This window comes from Ciconia boyciana, chromosome 4 (assembly GCF_034638445.1).
Source record: "Ciconia boyciana chromosome 4, ASM3463844v1, whole genome shotgun sequence".
Lineage (NCBI taxonomy): Eukaryota > Metazoa > Chordata > Aves > Ciconiiformes > Ciconiidae > Ciconia > Ciconia boyciana.
This window is the reverse complement of record NC_132937.1, coordinates 31,035,190-31,055,538: the sequence shown is the minus strand read 5'-3', so window position 1 is coordinate 31,055,538 and position 20,349 is coordinate 31,035,190. Positions and strand designations below refer to the sequence as shown.

At 43.2% G+C, this 20,349-nt stretch overlaps 1 protein-coding gene across 2 annotated transcripts in view; it reads right to left on the bottom strand.

The window, feature by feature from the left end:
• Positions 1-20,349, bottom strand: part of GHR (growth hormone receptor) — a 137,094-nt gene that overhangs the window by 56,394 nt on the left and 60,351 nt on the right. For both annotated transcript variants that reach the window (XM_072859876.1, XM_072859875.1), the window contains exon 2: positions 16,095-16,174. In XM_072859876.1, coding sequence (XP_072715977.1) covers positions 16,095-16,164 — 70 coding nt within the window. In that variant the 5' untranslated portion in view covers positions 16,165-16,174. The remainder of the gene's footprint in view (positions 1-16,094; positions 16,175-20,349) is intronic.

Below are 20,349 nucleotides of genomic sequence, written 5' to 3'. Positions count from 1 at the left end.
TAGCCATCCCAAATATGGAACAATTTTTATTCCTTATCTGTGAGCTAAGCCTTGCCCTGATTTAAAGGAAGGAGGATTTCTTCTTATGCATTTTTCTAAAATTCACGTGTCTTCCTAACATGCTGTATTTAAAAGCTACGGTGTATTACGTTAACAACCAGGAAATGCTGTGGGACTTCCCCACCAATACAAGAAGTCAGGGCAGCTTACCTCTAGTAAAGGAGAGCTATGATGTATTCAGGGCTTTTCTAAAAGTAATTTGTTAAAAGATTATAGTGGCTTTTCATAAACTGCAATTGAATGCATGATGGGATTCCCATAGGCAAGTAGAACAACAGACAGAGACCATCTCTGTTTAAATCCAGAAGTCCTATCAATGTAAGCCATATATTATTTTTATTGGTCCCCACTTCTGTTCTTAAAGAGGGTTAAGAACCACATACTGAGTCTAATACTCTATTTCCTTTAGGGATAGCTATGACTTTGGGAAAAATAATGCTGTTTCTAGAAAGCCAGTGCATATATACAGGTATCTTGGGATTACTGGAGATCTTAATTATATTTCACACATCTTTGCAAGTTGCTGAGATGAAAAACCCATGAAGTGCAAAGCACTGTCATGCTCATAACTCACGTTTCTTAAGGGACTTGAAGGGAATATAATGAAGTTAAACAGCAAGACTTTAACTGTTGACATTTCTCTACACAAGAAGAAAACAGAGCCTCATTCTCTTAAGAAAAAGTGCACTTTTGGCTTAACAAATTGGAAGAAAAAACATGTTGAATTTCAGTGGTAACAAGATCTCATAACTGAAAAACAGCATTTAACAGTAATTTACAACCAAGTCTTCTGTTAGGAAGCTGGACAACACAGACCAAATGCTAACTCCGATAGATGTAATCCTTGCACAGTCTTTCCTGCAACTAGAACTGCTACTTAAGTCTATTAGCTAGATAAACGGGTGTAGCAGAATATCAAGCCTGCTGTACTGGGGGGATAAGATAACATGTCAGACTGGGAGCTCTGCGAGGAGAATATAGCTATTTTGAGACGGTCAGTACTTCTGGAAAGAAGCCCTCACCTCCTTCAGAACACCAACTGGAAGCTGCCACTCACTTATCTCAACAAAACATTCACCAGACTACACCACATGCAAACGTGCCAGATTCTGTAACGCATGTTCCTCCTGGTAAAAAACAAATGTTTCTTGACTTGGGGAGGAAAGAAAGGGCAACCCAGAGAAAAAACTACTTCAAACAATGAGCAGCATTCACGGCCTTGGAAAAGTAGATAATAGCAGCTGGATATTTTGGGCAACCACATTAAATTCTGCTGGTTCTGTCTTTGCTACCTCTCTTAACATGAAGTCTTGGTCAGGAGGGTTCTGCAATATTATTGCACGTATTTTTGTAGACAAGGATGTAACTCTACTTAACTGACTTGGCCAGGAATGGGAGGTTAAACAGTTTCAGCTGTGACAGCTAGATACCCTGAAGAGCTCCCAGTGCATCCCTTCAGAGCAAAGTCTTGCCTTCTACCTCTGTAAAGTATGGCATAATCCAGCCAGGACTTTAATTTAGTTCTGAAAGGCCCTAGGTGCATTGAAAGACATGTGCCAAGAGTAACAGGAGATACCTTGGGTTTTTCCGATTAACTTCTACAGCTTCCTTTGGTGCAAAAGCTATGGAGTCAGAAAGGAAAGATAATAAGAAGTTATTCATGTCACATCCATTTCATTACTTGTGGAGCTGCCCTAGATGCAAGTGTTTTTCCTGTGAAGTGGCTTGATAGATCTTCACAGCACAAAGAGCTGAGCTCTGGAGCCAAGTGGAAGCATCCTTAGATCAGGGCAATTTCTGACTAAAACACACGAGGCAGTTACATTCAAAGCTAACTAAACTAGTTAGCAAGGCCAAACATCCCCTATAAATCCACTGAAGAGTACACTGGAGAATGAAACAGTTAACTAGAAAATAAATTATGTTGTTTATGTACACACACCAGCATTTTTCCACATTGTTCACCCGTGTTTTATACCTCCTTTTTAACAAACCACTCACAGTTCCTTTGCCCTATGAAATAAATGGACTTTATGCAGTGGAGAATAATCAGACCAGCAACTTATACTTGCAAACACCTCACTGGGATGAACCCCAAATATCAACACATAGCCTATGACAGAAAACACTTCTGTGTTACACTCCACCCTCAACCATTTCTGGTGTAGAAGCCCTCTAAAATAGACACTAAGAACTTAAAAAGGCATTTCTTTTCCTTGCCAAACCATGAACCACTAATAATTGCCATTCCTTTCATAATTACTTTTAACTTCCAGAAAAACACTTCACTGCAAGCAAAGATCAACCCGGGATATATGCAAGTGGATTAAAACAGATGGTTTGAATTAAATCCTATACAACAGTAACTGTAGTTGACATCAGCATTTTCATTGAAGTAATTATATTGAGTATTAACTATTTGATCATTAACAGCAAATAATAAATAGACCATGTTAACATCTATAGTTACTACCTGCATTTGCTTCCCTAACACTTGCAATTCCATGTTCAAAGTCAAATTATCACATTATTCTTTGTTTTGTGCTTCAGTGACGAAGAGACAGAACACAAATTCAAAGGTTATAATGACATTATTTTACTTTGTACATGTTCTTGTTTAAGATTTAATATTTATTAAATGTTAACAGTTTTTCCTGTTTTACAGTAGGCATAGGTGGCAAACACTAAGTGCCTTTTAAAAGAAATGTGACACACATGGTGTTCGCCAGCCAGGCATGTAATTATTCTGGTAATTTTGACTTTACAAAGGGAAAAACAGGGGATTCTAGCAGACAGGGATTCAAGGGTAAACTCTTGATCGAAGTGAGTTTTCAAATTTGCTTCTAAAGTTTCTGTGTCAGTCCTAAAGCTAAGACTACACATTGCTAGGGGAATAACAAACAAACAAAAACCCAGACCAAATACAGAATAAACATATTTCCTTTCAGCATGTTTCTCTGAATACGTTCTGGGTAACAGTTAGGGATAGCCCACAAAAGACACACTTCTCAGCCTGGGTGGATCTTTCGTGTTTCCCCAGCCAGACTGCACTCCATCACTCCAGCAGTGCAGCGCCGAGTGTTTGCATGCACGGACACGGGGCTCCAGCAGCCCCCGGAGGGCTCCTGCCCACTCACATCCTTCTCTGTCACTCTCTTGGCACCATGCAGGACTGCACTGGTTTCTGTCCCTTCCTGCCATGGAGCCTTCCAAGCAGAAGAGAGCTGGTCCATTTAATTTCTGCTTGTACGGTCTGTAGAAGGGAAATATAATTGGATGTTTCTGCTGCTGGAGCTGATAATTTGTCCCTTTGTTTCCCCTTTTGATTAGTTTTTAATCCATGAAAATCCTTCCATTTTATCCCCTGTCATTTTTTTAAGGAACCTTTGCTACAGTGTTGTATCAAAGGCTCTCTGAAAATCCACATTGCAGGGACTGAACAACCATTTTCTGTGTGCGTGTTGAAATCTTTTTTTAAGTCAGTAGCTATGGGTGACAGACACTAAGCATCTTTTGAAAGAAACATGACTTACACAGATATATCATAATTATCATCACAGATATATCCCAAATATATGATATTTATTGATGCATTTACCAATATAAGCTTTTTTCAAGTTTCTTCCAACTTGCCTTGCCCAGAGGACAAACTTTCTGATGTGCAATTTCCTTGAATCCTTTTTTAAAATTGGTGTCAGGTTTGCTACCTGCCATTTCATCGGTGCCAAGGCTGATATAAGTGATAAATTCCCAACTACACAATATTTAACAGCTTCCTGTTGCATTCTTCGAAACTCCCAGAAAAATCTCCTTGACCAACTTGATGAGAATGAAACGCCATGAACTGAAGTTATGCATGGCTCTTTAGATAACTCTATCAGCCTACCTTATGGCTATTCTACAGCCCTTAACATGGAATTATCTACTTTGTAAAAGATTTTTAATTATCTGTAAAAAAAATAATCCTGTACTTCAGGAAAAATAAAGTCTTCACTGCATTATGCAAGAAGAATTCAAAATCCCTAGCAGGGTGACAGTTTTCTGGAAGTTCTGCAGAAAAGTAACCACTGCTGTTACTACTTAATTTTAGAGCATGCTTCTACAATGGGTGGGAAGAGAAAGCAAAGTAGAGAAACCTCTGCCTTGTTAAGTACCAGGACTTCTTCCAGATTCAGAAGCTTACTGGTAGTCTGTAGCTCCGTCTCTCACCTACAGCATCGTTCCTAGGCTATTCTTCTTCCATAGTTCATCCTGAGCACCTCTCCAGTAGCAGAGAATGGAAACAGCCTAGGCTAAGTATTTTTATTCCCCAAGGTGAACCTTGCGAGAGCCTTGTTGTTGAAGGCCACACAATGGCCAAGCTCCCCAGCACTATCTCATTCCCATTCTCCTTTCCATCGTCCTTGGGAGTAGGTAATCACCTGGGTACCAGTACTCAGCTAGAGTCTAACAGGGAAGACTGCGGGAGCAGCCACGGTTGGAAACAAGCAACTGGGGGACTCTCTGGAGCCCAACTGACCAAGATTTCTGCAAGGCTGAACCCAGCCATCCTCCAAATGGTGACTCCAGTTCCCGAAGTACCCAACTGTGCTGGAAGTGCTGCTGCAACCCTAAGAATCATCTGGTTCTGCCAAAGGTGGTGACCAGCACAAAGCTTTCAGAGTTGCTCTGTGTGACTGCATCTTGTGAACTACTCTAAAATGTTTCTCCTTCACTTGGAACGGCTGAGGAGAACACCCAGGTATGCCAAAATATTGCGGAGGTACACACAATGCTCCCTCATTTATACTGGTAGGAACCAGGTCTGTTCAATGACGGCTTTCCAATTCCCATTCACACTTTTATTCTGTTTCCAGTCTGATCCTGACTTCCACTTTTGAAGAGCACAGCATGGAAAGAAAAGGTGCAACATTGCAGACAGCTTCTTAGTTCTAAAAATCTCTTGTATTTTATATCAGGCAGTGCAAGTTACTGCACAATAACTGCATCATTGTAAATCAATGAAAAAATGTTACCCCTTCCCATGGTAATTTCATTGTATGCTATGAATGTGCAATAACAAGGGTTTCTTTTTCTTTTTCCTGTTACAGGTGGTGGTATTGAAAGCAATTTGCTCTATGTGTGCTCCACTGCCTGGAATGATTCATTATAACTCATGCAATATGCTTTTATAATATGGATTAGTGTTTATTTGCTTGAGCTACTTTTCCTTCCCCTGATGCACAGTCAGTTTATTAACTGAGTTCATTGGGCTAGTGCAGTACAAACTGTTTAAATAATTCACATGAAATATACAACTACATTTAAAATATCAAAACAGGAGTTAGAGTAAAAACTGTAACTAGGAATTTTCTCACTTGTTAGCTTCTTAGATAGTGGCAACAAACTGCTGCGCACATTTTTGCATCGTCTCCATCATCTGATCTTCCTCTTTAAATACATGGACTTAATTGCATGTGTGGGCGAAAGTTTGTTTCAAAGTGGCCTCACTGCCTCTCCTCCAAAAGCAAGCCACAAGTGGCCACTGTAAGCCAGCAGTTTTGGGTGCAGCTCAGCCCTGGTAAAGGAGTAACAATTCTGCTTCACAGGAGGACCACCATGTGTTTTGGTGGCTTGCCCGCAGCCTATAGGTCTGCTTGGGAGAGAGAAGACGTACACTGGGATTACAAGCTTTGCAGCTGAGAGGCAGAAAGACTGACTTCTCCTTCTGACTACACTTGGCACTAACTACAGAGGTGTGGCTAATTCTTGCAAATGACCTCAAAACCCAGCAAATCGGTGAGTTTGTGTTCAAAAGAGAAGAAAATATGGCAACTAAAGAGCAATGAAGGAAATACACGCAATAGCAGGAATGTTAAAGATAACAGAGATAACTGGATGGGATAACTATGGCATGTACATTATTTTGCAGGGTGCCTGACTGAAACTGATTGTTCATGAAGTGTTTTTGGCAGGCTTGTCGGTGAAGATACCCGAAGTCTTGAAAGTCTTCAGTAAATGCTGGAGTCACAGATGTGGTTTGGAGCAAAGGACAAAGGATACAAGTCTCTGGCAACCCAGGTGTCCTGGTTTTGGCTAGGATAGGGTTAATTTTCTTCCTAATAGCTGATATAGTGCTGTGTTTTGGATTTAGGATGAGAATAATGTTGATAACACACTGATGATTTAGTTGTTGCTGAGCAGTGCTTGTAGCAGTCAAGGACTTTTCAGCTTCCCATGCTCTGCAGGTGCACAAGAAGCTGGGAGGGGGCACAGCCAGGACAGCTGACCCAAATTAACCAAAGGTCTAATCTATACCATATGGCGTCATGCTCAGTATAGAAACTGGGGGGAGTTGGCTGGGGGGGCACGACCGTTGCTCGGGGACTGGCTGGGCATCGGTCAGCGGGTGCTAAGCAATTGCATCGTGCATCACTTGTTTTGTATATTCTTTTATCATTATTATGATTTTCCCTTTCTTTTCTGTCCCATTAAATTATCTTTATCTCAGCCCACGAGTTCTACCTTTTTTCCCTATTCTCTCCCCCATCCCACTGCAGGGGAGTGAGTGACCGGCTGCCTGGTGTTTAGCTGCCTGACAGGTTAAACCATGACACCAGGTGAGCATTTGAAACATTGGATCTACTCAGTTACAAGCCTAAACACGGATTTTTAGGGGCATAGCTTAAGGCTACTATACCTGAAAATTTCAGCACTATGTTTTTATTTTCTGTGTTTTCTTACAAAATATAGGCCTGTCTGCAATTAATTTCCAGCATGTGTGCTCCACTCTTACAAATCCCAAATCCCTTCCTGTTAAAATACCATGCATGCTCCCAACACAGGAGAAAGACAAGGTGAAATCCTTTCTTCTCCATGTGAGAGCACAGATGCTGTCACACTGGCCCAGACAAATGGCTTATCTGAAATACATACTACTGGCTAGGAAGTAAGAGTGGTAAAAGTAACTCAGAAGTGCACAGACTTGATGCCTTCCCTCAAATTTTTCTGCTAGCCATCAAAGCCATGCCTAATCGCAATGGAAAGTGATGATAGAAATACTACTTTGCGCTCTGCCAAAATGAATCTTCCCTCCAGCCGAAATGACTTAGCCAGATCAGAGTGGTATAACTTACACTTCCCTGTGCCAAGCTTTCTGATCTTGGCTGCTGGAACGGCTCTATAGCAATTTCTTCTACGTAACGGAACATATTTCTCGCTCAGAAACACTTGAACTTCTGGAAATAAGGCAACTATTCTAAAGGCTTCATCTGCAGGTATAAGTTTTAAATCTGCATTCTTGACAGTTCTGCCCCTCTCCACGTAAACCAGGATGCAGTAGGCTGATCACAGTTTTGAGCTTTTCAGGTTTTACTGCCAGCTCTGCTTTGGCTTGTGTTCCGTACTTAGATAGCTGCATATAATTGAGAAAGTAGTTAACACAGGGAAAGGCTGTAGCAAAGACACACCAATTAGAGGAATTAAGAAGAGAAAATGACCACAATGAACAAATGACTATCAACTATATGATGGCACTACTATTTACCCAGAGGAGGCAAGAGAGTTTGCAGCTTAAGCCAAGGAAGATTCTGCCCTTTCTCATTATCTTTCGTCACTTCCTAACAAGATTAGGATTATAATATATGCAAATATGTCTAGTCTTCCTGATCATCAAAAAAAGTTGTTAAAAATAAAAGAATACCCTTCATGTGTGAGAAATCACTTGTCACTACACTGACTGCAATCTATAAAATTTGAGTTCGCCTAAATCACAAAACATGTTTTCAGCCAAGACCCCACACAGCTATTGATTTTTTTTCTGAATATTTCAAGCCAAGCAGAGAAGTCCTTGGCACCTCCTAACTCCATGAACAGATGGACAAATTTCCCTTTCTCAGCAGAGAATATGCTGCAATTCAAAGGCACCTTCCTGATTAGACTAAGAATTCCTCCATGTGTCACAAAAGTCAAATCCATGCCTTTAGACAACATCCGTCTACTACTTAACTTCATGGTGACAGCAAGAAACCAACTGCTATCCTGTCAATCCAGTGAGAAGACCCCTCACCTTGGCTGTAGCAGAAGACCTACAGTGTGTGGCTGAGCAGCTATGACACTACCCAGAAGAAAGCACACAGAATTATGCATATCCAGACAAGGCAGATATAAGGGTGAGCTCAGTTCAAAATGAAGACACCTATATTTAGCTCTCTTTATGCAAGATAGGGCAAAATCCAGTTGCCTAAACATCTGTAGCTATCTCAGACTGCCTAGGGTATTCTGCCTGCCTTCCAGCCTCTGCTTCAAAAGGCACAGACATCCTGTCTACGAGTCTCATGCAGATTTTTAGGGTACCTTGAGGATATCCATATGATTCATACATGGATGAATCTCATCCTTAGGTGTCCAAGCTCCCAACAGTCAATGGAGAGATAGTCAGTACAGTCCCTGGAACAAAGAACAGCTGATGGAGTTGATTTAATTGTCCGAAAAGAGATATTCAGATATACAGCAGAGAGGAAACAGTCTAGGAGGTTCCTGGAGTGTGTGGCAGATAACTTCCTGACACAGCTGGTGAGTGAGCCAACTAGGGAGGGTGCTCCACTGGACCTCTTGTTCATGAACAGAGAAGGACTTGTGAGCCATGTGATGGTTGGAGGCCGTCTTGGGCAGAGTGATCACGAAATGATAGAGTTTTTGATATGTGGAGAAGCGGCAAGGGGGGTCAGCAGAACTGCCACCTTAGACTTCTGGAGGGCAGACTTTGGCCTGTTTAGGAGACAGGTCGACAGAGTCCCCTGGGAGGCAGCCCTAAAGGGCAAAGGAGTGCAGGAAGGCTGGACATTCTTCAAGGAGGAAGTCCTAAAGGCACAAGAGCAGGCTGTCCCCAGGTGCCGAAAGACAAGCCCATGGGGAAGAAGACCGACCTGGCTGAAGAGAGAGCTTTGGCTGGAACTCAGAAAAAAGAAGAGAGTCTACGACCTCTGGAAGAAGGGGCAGGCAACTCAGGAGGACTACAAAGGTGTAGAGAGGTTGTGCAGGGAGAAAATTAGAAGGGCCAAAGCCGAGCTAGAGCTCAATCTGGCTGCTGCTGTAAAAGACAACAAAAAATACTTCTTCAAATACATTAGCAGCAAAAGGAGAGCTAAGGAAAATCTCCAGCTCCTAGCAGATGGGGGAGGGAACACAGTGACCAAGGATGAGGAAAAGGCTGAGGTACTTAATGCCTTCTTCACCGCAGTCTTTAATAGCAGGGCCAATTGTTCTCTGGGTACCCAGCCCCCTGAGTTGGAAGATAGGGATGGGGACCAGAATGGAGCCCCCATAATCCAGAGGGAAATGGTTAGTGACCTGCTGCACCACTTAGACATTCACAAGTCTATGGGGCCTGATGAGATGCACCCGAGAGTACTGAAGGAACTGGCAGATGTGCTCACCAAGCCCCTTTCCATCATTTACCAGCAATCCTGGCTAACTGGGGAGGTTCCAGCTGAGTGGACATTAGCAAATGTGATGCCCATCTACAAGAAGGGCCGGAAGAAGGACCCGGGGAACTACAGCCCTGTCAGCCTGACCTCGGTACCGGGGAAGCTGGTGGAGCAGATCATCCTGAGTGCCATCACACAGCATATAGAGAATAACCAAGGGATCAAGCCCAGCCAGCATGGGTTCAGGAAAGGCAGGTCCTGCTTGACCAACCTGAACTCCTTCTACAACAAGGTGACCCACCTAATGGATGAGGGAAAGGCTGTGGATGTTGTCTATCTAGACTTCAGTAAAGCCTTTGACACTGTTTCCCACAGCATTCTCCTGGAGAAACTGGCTGCTCATGGCTTGGACGGGTGTACTCTTCGCTGGGTAAAGAACTGGCTGGATGGCCGGGCCCAAAGAGTGGTGGTGAATGGAGTTTACTCCAGTTGGCGGCCGGTCACAAGCGGTGTTCCCCAGGGCTCAGTTTTGGGGCCAGTCCTGTTTAATGTCTTTATCAATGATCTGGACACAGGGATCGAGTGCACCCTCAGTGAGTTTGCAGATGACACCAAGTTGTGCGGGAGTGTTGATCTGGTTGAGGGGAGGAAGGCTCCGCAGAGGGACCTGCACAGGCTGGATCGATGGGCCAAGGCCAATTGTATGAGGTTCAACAAGGCCCAGTTCCGAGTCCTGCACTTGGGTCACAGCAACCCCATGCAACGCTACAGGCTTGGGGAAGAGTGGCTGGAAAGCTGCCAGGCAGAAAAGGACCTGGGAGTGTTGGTTGACAGCCCCGTGAATATGAGCCAGCAGTGTGCCCAGGTGGCCAAGAAAGCCAATGGCATCCTGGCTTGTATCAAAAATAGCATGGCCAGCAGGACTAGGGAAGTGATCGTCCCCCTGTACTCGGCACTGGTGAGACCACAACTCAAATACTGTGTTCAGTTTTGGGCGCCTCACTCCAAGAGACACATTGAGGTGCTGGAGCGTGTCCAGAGAAGGGCAACAAAGCTGGTGAAGGGTCTGGAGCACAAGTCTGATGAGGAGCGGCTGAGGGAACTGGGGTTGTTTAGCCTGGAGAAAAGGAGGCTGAGGGGAGACCTTATGGCTCTCTACAGCTACCTGAAAGGAGGTTGTAGAGAGGTGGGGGTCGGTCTCTTCTCCCAGGTAACAAGTGACAGGACGAGAGGAAATGGCCTCAGGTTGCACCAGGGGAGGTTTAGACTGGATACGAGGAAATTTTACTTCACTGAAAGGGTTATCAAGCATTGGAACAGGCTGCCCAGGGAAATGGCTGAGTCGCCATCCCTGGAAGTATTTAAAAGACGTTTGGATGAGGTGCTTAGGGACATGGTGTAGTGGTGGTCTTGGTAGTGTCAGGTTTACAGTGGGACTCGATGATCTTAAAGGTCTTTTCCAACCTATACGATCCTGTGATTCTGTGATATGAGATGCCTGGCCTTAAGCTTTTCATAGAGCTCTGTAAGCTTCTGGCCATTCCAGAATGATGCAGATGTCCTGCAGGTCCTGTGTCATTGCTGTGAGTCCCATGCAGATGTCTTGGGTGCCCAGGGGTGTCTTTAATGACACTAAAGCCCTATGCATGGGTTATGGATTAAATCTCCAGCTCTATAATTGGGAGCTTTGATATCCAGTGCACACCTATATTTAGATGGTTTAGTCTGGGTATGTAATGGATGCAAAGCATCCAAGTACAATAAGTGAGCAGACACCAGCATACCAAAAGGACATTTTAATGGAAGTAAAAATTAGATTTGACACATCTCAGAAAAGAAAATAATTAATCCTACTTCTTATACAAAAGTGAGGAAAACAGAGCGTTTGAGCATAACAGCTTCACACAATAATTAAAAAAAGTTGTGATAGAAAAAAACCCTACATTTCTAAAATCAGATTATATAAAATGAACAATAAATTCAGGCTTGTAGCTCTTAAAATTATCATTGTACAAAAATAGTTCACTCAAAAATATTTTTATTGTGCTATCATTAAATATGAATGCCTCTCTCAACTTGCTTCAGAGGATGAATTAGCATAGCTGTAATAGTCTGGAATGAACTTTAATCTAGTATAAAAAATGATAAAAGACATTTCCCACTCTTTTCACTGGGAAGAAATTAGTTTTGGAACTGCTTGAGCTTATGCATCGTTTTATTAACTGGGACTAATTCCCAGTTTATTCCTCTATGTCCTTATGTGACCTACACTCACCAGTTGTAGAGGAGGAACAAGCAGACAAAATTTATTTTGCTTCCTAAACATTTTTCAGTCTGTGTCTGGAGCAATTCCCCTCAACCACTTCTGATGTCAGAAGGTGTAGTAAAGCAAAATACCTAGGTGTATGCTGGATATGTGTTTGAAATACCACAGTTACATTAATGTAAATATCTCAAACACAAATTGTGTATGTGTACATGAATATAAGCTCTTATTTTTTTCTTGAATGACAATTGATATTGCACAGACATAGGTGATCTACTCATGAAGCAGTACTCTTTCTTGTTCATGCACCTAATTAACTAAATTAAACTGAACTTTCAAAATCACACAATTCCCCATCTTCAAAGCAACCTAAACTCTTAGAGGCATAAGTTCTGTTGACTTAACAAAAATGTCTTCATTAGCTGTGAAAATGGGTCTTACGTTTTCCAATCCCTAGGGCGCAAAACCCATTTATCTATGGTAATTACACACCTATTAGAAATTACCTTCTTGTTATTTTGGCCTTTACACTTTCTTTCTACTACTGCCTCTGTTCTGCCCTTACCATCGTACAGCAGGCACCTCAAGGACATGGACAGCATGTGGGACAGTGTCCCCTGGTAGGAGGCTGCAACTCCCAGACCTGCTCAGCTCTGAATTGCACTTGAAGACCTGGTGCAGTAGACATGCTTGGTCACATTTAACATCGTGATCTGAGAGATGGTGGGCACCCCTGTCACTTCACTCCAGCCACAGCCTCAGTTTAAGGAGCTGGCAAGCCAAACTCTTTGCAAAAGGAGAGCATGAAAACTAGCTAAATCAATGGAAAGCCTCCAGCAGAACTTGGCACCAGCCTGGAGACAGCAAATAGGTAACTAAATGTCCAGTATCTGGTCTCGAATGCTGTGCAGTTGCCTGGCCAACTGCTGGCCTCACACCCTCTGTCCCGCCAGGAGGAAACACGTATGGGATTTCACTGTGTGCCAAGGGTGGATCCGGCCCCACGGCACGGGGCCAGCTCGAAGCACAGGCTCTTGTAAGGCTGAATGTAAGCTTTACTTACTTTCAAGACATAAAAGCCTTCCACGTACAAGTCAATATTACTGACTCAGTAATGTGCTTTGGTGCAAGATTAGCAAGTACATGTAATTTTTTGATGTGCTGCCAGAAGAAATACAATTAATGAAGTGGTTTTTTTAGGGAATTGTGACACCATAGATCCAGTCCCTCAGGCAACGTATCAGATATAGTATAGGTATGGAGCACACCTAATTAAGTTTATAGGAAGGCCTCAGCAAGACTGTGCTGGGCAGAGCTCTGTAAGATTGTCAGGATTCATCACCTGAATGGGGTTGGATGCTCATAAGAACTTCTGCAGGTACAAGCACATTCACATGGGGGAACAAAAGAACAAAACAGCTAACGAACAGATCTCATCTAATACTTTGTCCTAAATCATGCAAGAACAGTAAATGGATGTTCTCTCATGCTGTTATCTCAAATATTCCTGTTCAGCTTATACTTCCTTATCTGACTTTCTCAACTGATCATTTCCCCATTCAGAATAAATGTGTTACAGCATTAGAAGCAGTTTAGTGGTTAGAAATTTATTTTTGGGACAACAAAGCTCTGTTCCCTTCACACACACAATTCTGTAATAATGCAGCAAATCAGGACATATCTATTTAGTATTGTGTCTTGGATTTAAGCACAGGAACACAATTAAAATGTTCTTCATTTTTTTGATTCTGAAGGTAAGCTCATGGAAGTTACTATTTCATCAGTATAGACGAAGTCACACAAAGATGATGTTGTGGTTAAGTTTTATTTATAACACAGATTTTTACTGAACTTGGGACATCTGGACCACACCTCATCTGCCAAGGATCAAAAAATTCTCATGTGCTCTTAAACCCTGAGAGAGAAATCAATTGGTCCAGTAGACTGTATCTGAGCAGGAATTATTTTTGTCCATTGAATGAATGTACTGTTAAATACAGACACTGGGGGGGAAGGATCAAGTCAGGACACATTTGTTTTTGTTCTACTGACCATTCTGTAAGAGGCAATAAATAGAAGCTGGTACATGTATCATATTTCACTATGAAATACTGTCTGTCCACATTTCAGCAGAACCAAGGAGGAATTTGCAAATTTTATTTCAGTTCACAGGTCTAACTAAAGAGATTGGTACACAAAGGGGAAAAAAATGAGTATATAGCTTTATTCTGCAAATTCCTATCAGAAAATTCCTCTTCTTTTAAGCAAATCAGAAGACAGACAAGGATTCAAAACACAATAAATAAAGGCCCACATTGTTTCACCCCAATTCTAATATGAAAATAAACACATCAATGTCCCACACTTCCTTACACACTTCTTAAATAGGCACACTCATTTCCCATGGGACATGTAGGTAGCAGAATGAAAGTATTGCTGCAAGTAGGAAATGAAAGTAGGGAACAAAAGTGGAAACTTGATTAATTCATCTCCTTCAATGGTCAGATACACTAGGAACTCAAACCAAATTTGGTAAATGTTAAAGAAAAAGCCTTAACTAGCGAGGGAGAAGAGAATCTTGTAGATTCTCTTCCTGATAACACAGAGGACAAGCGTCTGAGGCACACACATGGAAGTAAATAAACAGAAACTTGTGTTTTCCCTATCCAACCCCCTTTTTTAATAAACAAACCCAACTTTATGGAAGAATTCTCTGAAAACTGATCATTCGAGTTCTTATATCTTATTTCAGCTTAATTTCTCCATTAACAACAAAATAATACCCCTTATTAGAGAGATCTCCAGCGCTTCTGGAAATATGGATATCTAGAAATTTTAAGTATGCAACTCCAAGAAAATACAGAACTGTATCAGGGTGAAGGAGGATGATTATACCTTTAAACTGTAGGGCAGTTATGACTACAGGCAATTATGCCATAGCCCTTTGGTTTAGTACCATATTCTAAAACTAACACTAGAAAGGCTAATGAAACATGGCTTACAACTCTATAGTATGTAATTTGCATTCAGTAACACTTAAGTATGGAGCTAAAGAAAAAAAAAGAAGAAACACAGAGATGTCAGAAATTTTCATTAGAATTTTATCAGTTTATTTACAGTTTGTTGTGGAAGCTGTTTCCACCCCACTTTTTCCAAAACTGCCCTCTCTGACTTTCCATCAAACTGCCCTCTGACTTTCTCTGCTAACACTGATTTTGGCTAGGAGGTCAGGAGGGGCACCTGCTTACGGAGCCACCCTTCTGCAGCTGCTCCACAGCTCTGGGAGAAGCGGCGACACATTTGCATAAAATTAGTAATTATGGAAAACTGTTACTGCTCTCTCCAAAGGCCAGAACAAGACAGAGCAGACCAGGTTAACTTGCATTTGTTTACAGGAGCAGATCATAACCAGCGTAAGCAGATCAGTCTGACACAATGTAAAACTCCCACTGAAGTAAATGGGATTTGTTTTGTTCTAAACGAGTAAAAGACCAGTCCCAGAGGACCCAACAGAGTCAGGACAGGCCTCCGGGTGATACAGAAATGGTTCTAAATCATTGCTGGTTGCTGCAAGAAAAAGCATCTGGGAAAGCTCAGCTGGACCAAGTACTTTCCAGCCTGGCATTCAGTTCAGAAGATGGAAGAACTGAGGTGAGTAAGGATGGGAAGGAGAAGAACTGTGGAAAGCCAGAAGTACATTCAATGGATCTGAACCCTGGGCAGATCTGTTGAATCATGAACATCACAGGCTGTGCACTCAGAGCTTCTCTTCACTAAAAGGCCTCTGCTGGCTACCCACAGTCAGCTGGCTGGTTGCGGGTACATGTTCTTTTCAAATCCCTTTTATAGCCTCTACTCAAGAATTTCTAAGTGTATTTCTTATGAAACTTGTTCATATTGGCCTCAGACCCAAAGTGTACAGTCTTAAAATGCTTCCTCTGTACTTCCAAATAGTTCTACACTTAACTACACTAAAATATACTAAACATTTTCGTATACTAAAAAGACTTGTTAAGGAAAAAACCCACTAGTTTCTATAAAAAAATTAACCCCATACAATTCTTTCATAACCTGAGCAAAGAAAATCCAGTTATCTAACACCAACCTTGATCCAGCCTGTTTACACATCACACATCTAATGCTGTCTATGAAATTCACCTTCCTTCTGCAACATGTCTCAATCTCATCCACTATCTTTACAACAAGATTAACTGACATATTTTTCACATTTCACATGATGTACCCAGGTTACTGCAATCAAGGAACATGCATAGTCCTGAGACATACAATATAAAAATACTCTTTATATAAAGCTATATACACACACACACAAAGGCACAGAAAGGTATCATAAAACTTACCATCACTTGCAGAAAGTGAGTCATTTGCACAGATCAGTGCCAAAGTAAACAGCAGATGCCGAAGATCCATACCTCTAATTCTGTAATAACAAAAGACAATAAGACAGTTTCTTTATAAACTAATATTACTAACTAATATGACATGATATTTAAACTATTAGCTAGTTTTATTGAATTTCTGATTGGATTTAGACCAGAAGTGAATTTAGTTTATGGTTTATTGCCTCATAAAGTCATACATCATCTTGCAGTCTAGGACAGATAGTAAATTCTATTTTTCAAGAGAACTAGCTTATGGGTTTCTAGTTCATTTAACATAGAGGGGGAAAAAAATCAAGTATTGTCCATCTCTAGCCTGCTTCCAGGGGGTAGCCACACTGCCCCCACAGCAGCCTTTGAGGGAGGGATCCCAATGACTACCCTAGGCTAAATGTGAAAGTAGGAAAAGAACAGTATCTCTTTCAGGGAACAATGACAGGATGATCCCCTTTCCAGCTCATGCTCCTCTGAAGCTGTATTCATCTTTGCATGCCATGTATAACCCTTCCCTAGGGTCTAGGACAACATGCAGTAAAGCTGAGAGGAGTGATGCAGTTTAATAAGCCAGCTCCCGCACCAGAAAGCTGTTAGCAGAGAAACACCGGCTTAGTACCCACGGCCACTGCCTGCAGCAGGCAGCACTCCAGGAGTGGAGAGGGCAGAAGAACGAGAGTAACCCAGGCTAATTCTCTGTCCTGTTCCCTGCCAGCACCCTGCCCAACCCTGGGCACCTGCCTTGATGCCCTGGCTCTGCCGCGCTGCTCTTCAGGGGCTGCCACGGAGGCTGTCTCATGCTGGAAGCTTCTGCCTGCATCATTTCTGAGGAGGCACCGGTCAATGTACCCGAGCACATCCACACAAGCCCTTACAACCTCCAAGCATACAAACTTTTACAACCCAAGCATAACCCGACAAGCCTTTACAACCTCCCCAAAAAGCACACTCCTCCCTAATTCACCTGCGCCACACACACATAGCCTCCAACCCCATCACACGATCCTGTTTGAGAGACACTACTTTGCTCCTGCCTTTATCACCAGCATCTGATAACAGGGAAGGGCGGAAGCTGGGATACGCTGGACTTGCGGGCAGTGCAGCCTTCTGCACAAGATTGTACCATGCCCCCAAGAGCTCATGACGTGTCCGTATGTAGTAGGGGGAAAAAATACATTCCATGGATTACTACCTGACCATTTACAACCATGCCAGTGGAGCACAGAGATTAGTGGAGACCTTCAAAACCAACACCTGCAAAAACAACACCTTCAAAAACAACACCAAAATGAACATGCATGCTGAAACAACAGCCAGGCAGCAGTTTCTTGTTCTGTGGCACAAAACTGCCAAGATACACTGACACCTCAGCTCAGTGAAGCAGTGGAGAGAGACAGAAATAGCTCCACTTTCATATTTGACCATAAATTGGTATGACAAGCCTTGACTCTTGCACCGGAGTGTTTTCAATTAGAAATCGTCTTTCTTCATCTAATAGGAGATTAAATCACAAGTGTCCAAACAAACAAGCCCACTAATGAGTAACAATCTCTAAGTGGGTGTTACCGATTAACAACCCATGCTGTCAAAACTGGGTATCAAAAACTAGTCAGTCTCCTAGTAGAGTTAGCAAAGTTTGAATTTAGTCAGAAGCTGTAAAACACAAGCACGCAGAGTATGTAAAACTATGGTAACACTGCATTTAAAAGATAATTCCCCCTTTAATTTTCTTACCCAAGAGAACAGATTGAATCACACTACAGAAAAAAACAAAACTGTTACCAACTCCAGATTTCTCATTCATGCTGTTCAGTACAAAACTTGAAAATCAGAAGGTATTTCTCCCATCCTCATTAACACAACTGCTCAATAATTCTCGAGTTTCAGGCTCGGTACAGGAGGCAGTTATTTATTCCAACCGCTCCAGGCTAGCAGAGTCTAACCCAGACGTGCAAAGGCAAGCCAGGAGATGCTCCCCACCGCACCCGCGCCAGCGCGGCGATGCCCAGCTGCACCACCCGGGCACCCTGCGCCCAGTTGGAGCAGGCACGGGCAGCTGCAGGGAGAGGAGAGCTGGGGGAGCTCTGGGGACCTGCCAGGCACCCGGCAGGGCTTCTCCCTGGCCAAGCAGACACGGGTCTCTCCAAAGCCGACTCCCCATTCTCAAGTGGACAGGGAGGAAGGAGGGGGTACGGTGGGGCTGCAGGTGCGTTAGTGAGGATTTGGGGCGGTGTGAGAGCGAGGCAGCCTGGGGAGCAGGACCAGGAGCAGTGAAGGCTGCAGCTGCTGGAATGCACAGGGCTGGGAAAAAGTTCATAAAGCAAATCACAGGCCAACAATCTTCCTGCTCTCAGAGAGGAGCTACCCTGGCACAGCATGAGGTTCATCTGAGATTAGCTATGTTTTCAGCTAGCCCAGTTGTTCCCCTGCTCCATCTGTATTCTTGTTTAAAGGACTCTTATTGTCTCTTATTAATAAATCTTTTACAGAAATGCTTCTCTGTATTTGCGAATTCCTCTCCTCTTACATTATTTCTACCCTGTCAGACAGTCCCCACCCGCCCCCTAGCCCTTCCACTTTCTCCCTAAAGTTTTGTTTTCTCCTTCACAGGCCTGAGCATAATGTCACTTTATTTACAACCCTCCTGCTCTCTCCCTGTCGCAATACCCAGACATCCCATGCTGCCTCCATATTCACACTTCCCTGTTCTCCCATGTCCACCAGTCTCTGCTGATCTTCCTACCACTCTTCTCCAGACTTTCCTACTTCTTCCTGCCTAACAACAGCTACAAGAAAAAACCCAAACCCTCACAGGAGTTCTCCTGTGAGAACAAATGTCATCAACAGAGTCAGTCATTCAGAGCACATCTGTGAATTGGTTTCGGTTTTCATAACCGCACCAAACAACTCCATGATTGGACCAGGATCAGTCCCCACATGCAGCCATCACAGCATGGCTATCCCCTCCATCCCTGTTCTGTGACTGGCAGCCATCTCAGCTTTGTCCAAGGAAAAGCGGTTTGACAGCCAGAGCACCAACCCAGGAGCCTGGAAATACATCCCAGAGGTCAACAATCACGTTGAACTTCAATAAGGTCTTGCTGCTGCAGATGAAAACAATCCCATTCCAGTACTGCTCTTCCTCTTGCACTGGCAGACTTGTTTACATACCTGCATGCAGTGAACTCTGTCCAGAAATTGTTCCACTTAAAATTAATCCATAAACATTTATTGTAATTAATCTGTTTGCTGACCGGGTTTATCAAGACTCCACAAAGACGCACCCTGGGAGGAGAGCTGGGGCAGCACAGACATGGGAGTGAGCAGCTAGGGTAGAGGGAGGACACAGCCACCCCTCCAGCAGCACCTAGTTTAAGAGCAATTCTGTAATTATTGGGAAAGTCGCTGCTGAGCCACAGACCTTGACTAAAACATCTAGCTCTCTGAAACAGGGCACAGGATTAATTTGCGTTCCTAAACGTCAAAGGTGATCAAAATTGCTGCTTAATCCCTTGCCCTTTCGCTAGTAAAATGCGGTAGAGAAACAAACGATGCTGCTTCTGTGGATTCTCACAAATGCCACTATCTTAGCAAGGCAAAGCAATAGAGTGTCTCTGCTCTGCCTAAATCCACATGAGATCCTCCCTTGAGTTATCCATCCAGACAAGCTGCATGTGGGAGAAAAATCCAACTGGTGTACTCTGAACATGCCCAATACGGACAGGACTGAGCTCAAAAATGGTAACTGCTCTCATTTGAAAACATGGATGGGCCATGCTCCACCCCTCGTACAACAGCCTCTGGAAAGGGCAAGTTGTGCTACACTCCTCGGAGCTCAAACCCAGAGCCCTTGGGACAGGGCTCATACTCAAGGTCTCTCCCAGGCAAAAGGAGCTCTGCAAGAGGTTTGAAGCACCAGGAACTATGTGACCTCTCTGTGTCCAGCACGTATACCAAAAGCTCTGCTGAGCTGCAGGTAAGACTACCACTTCTAGAGGTATCGGAGGCCAAGGAGAGCTACACCACCACAGCTCTGGTCTCATGGGAGAATATCCGCTGCAAAGCAGGAGCTGCCCCATCGTGATACCACTTTTGGTGGTACAGAATAAAATTTCTGAGAGAAGAGTCCTCTGAAGTGCCATCTGCCCCACCATCAGACAACTACTGCCTTGCAGAAAGTTCTCACAAATCTGTTTTGTAACCACCCGCTGTTGTTCCTCTA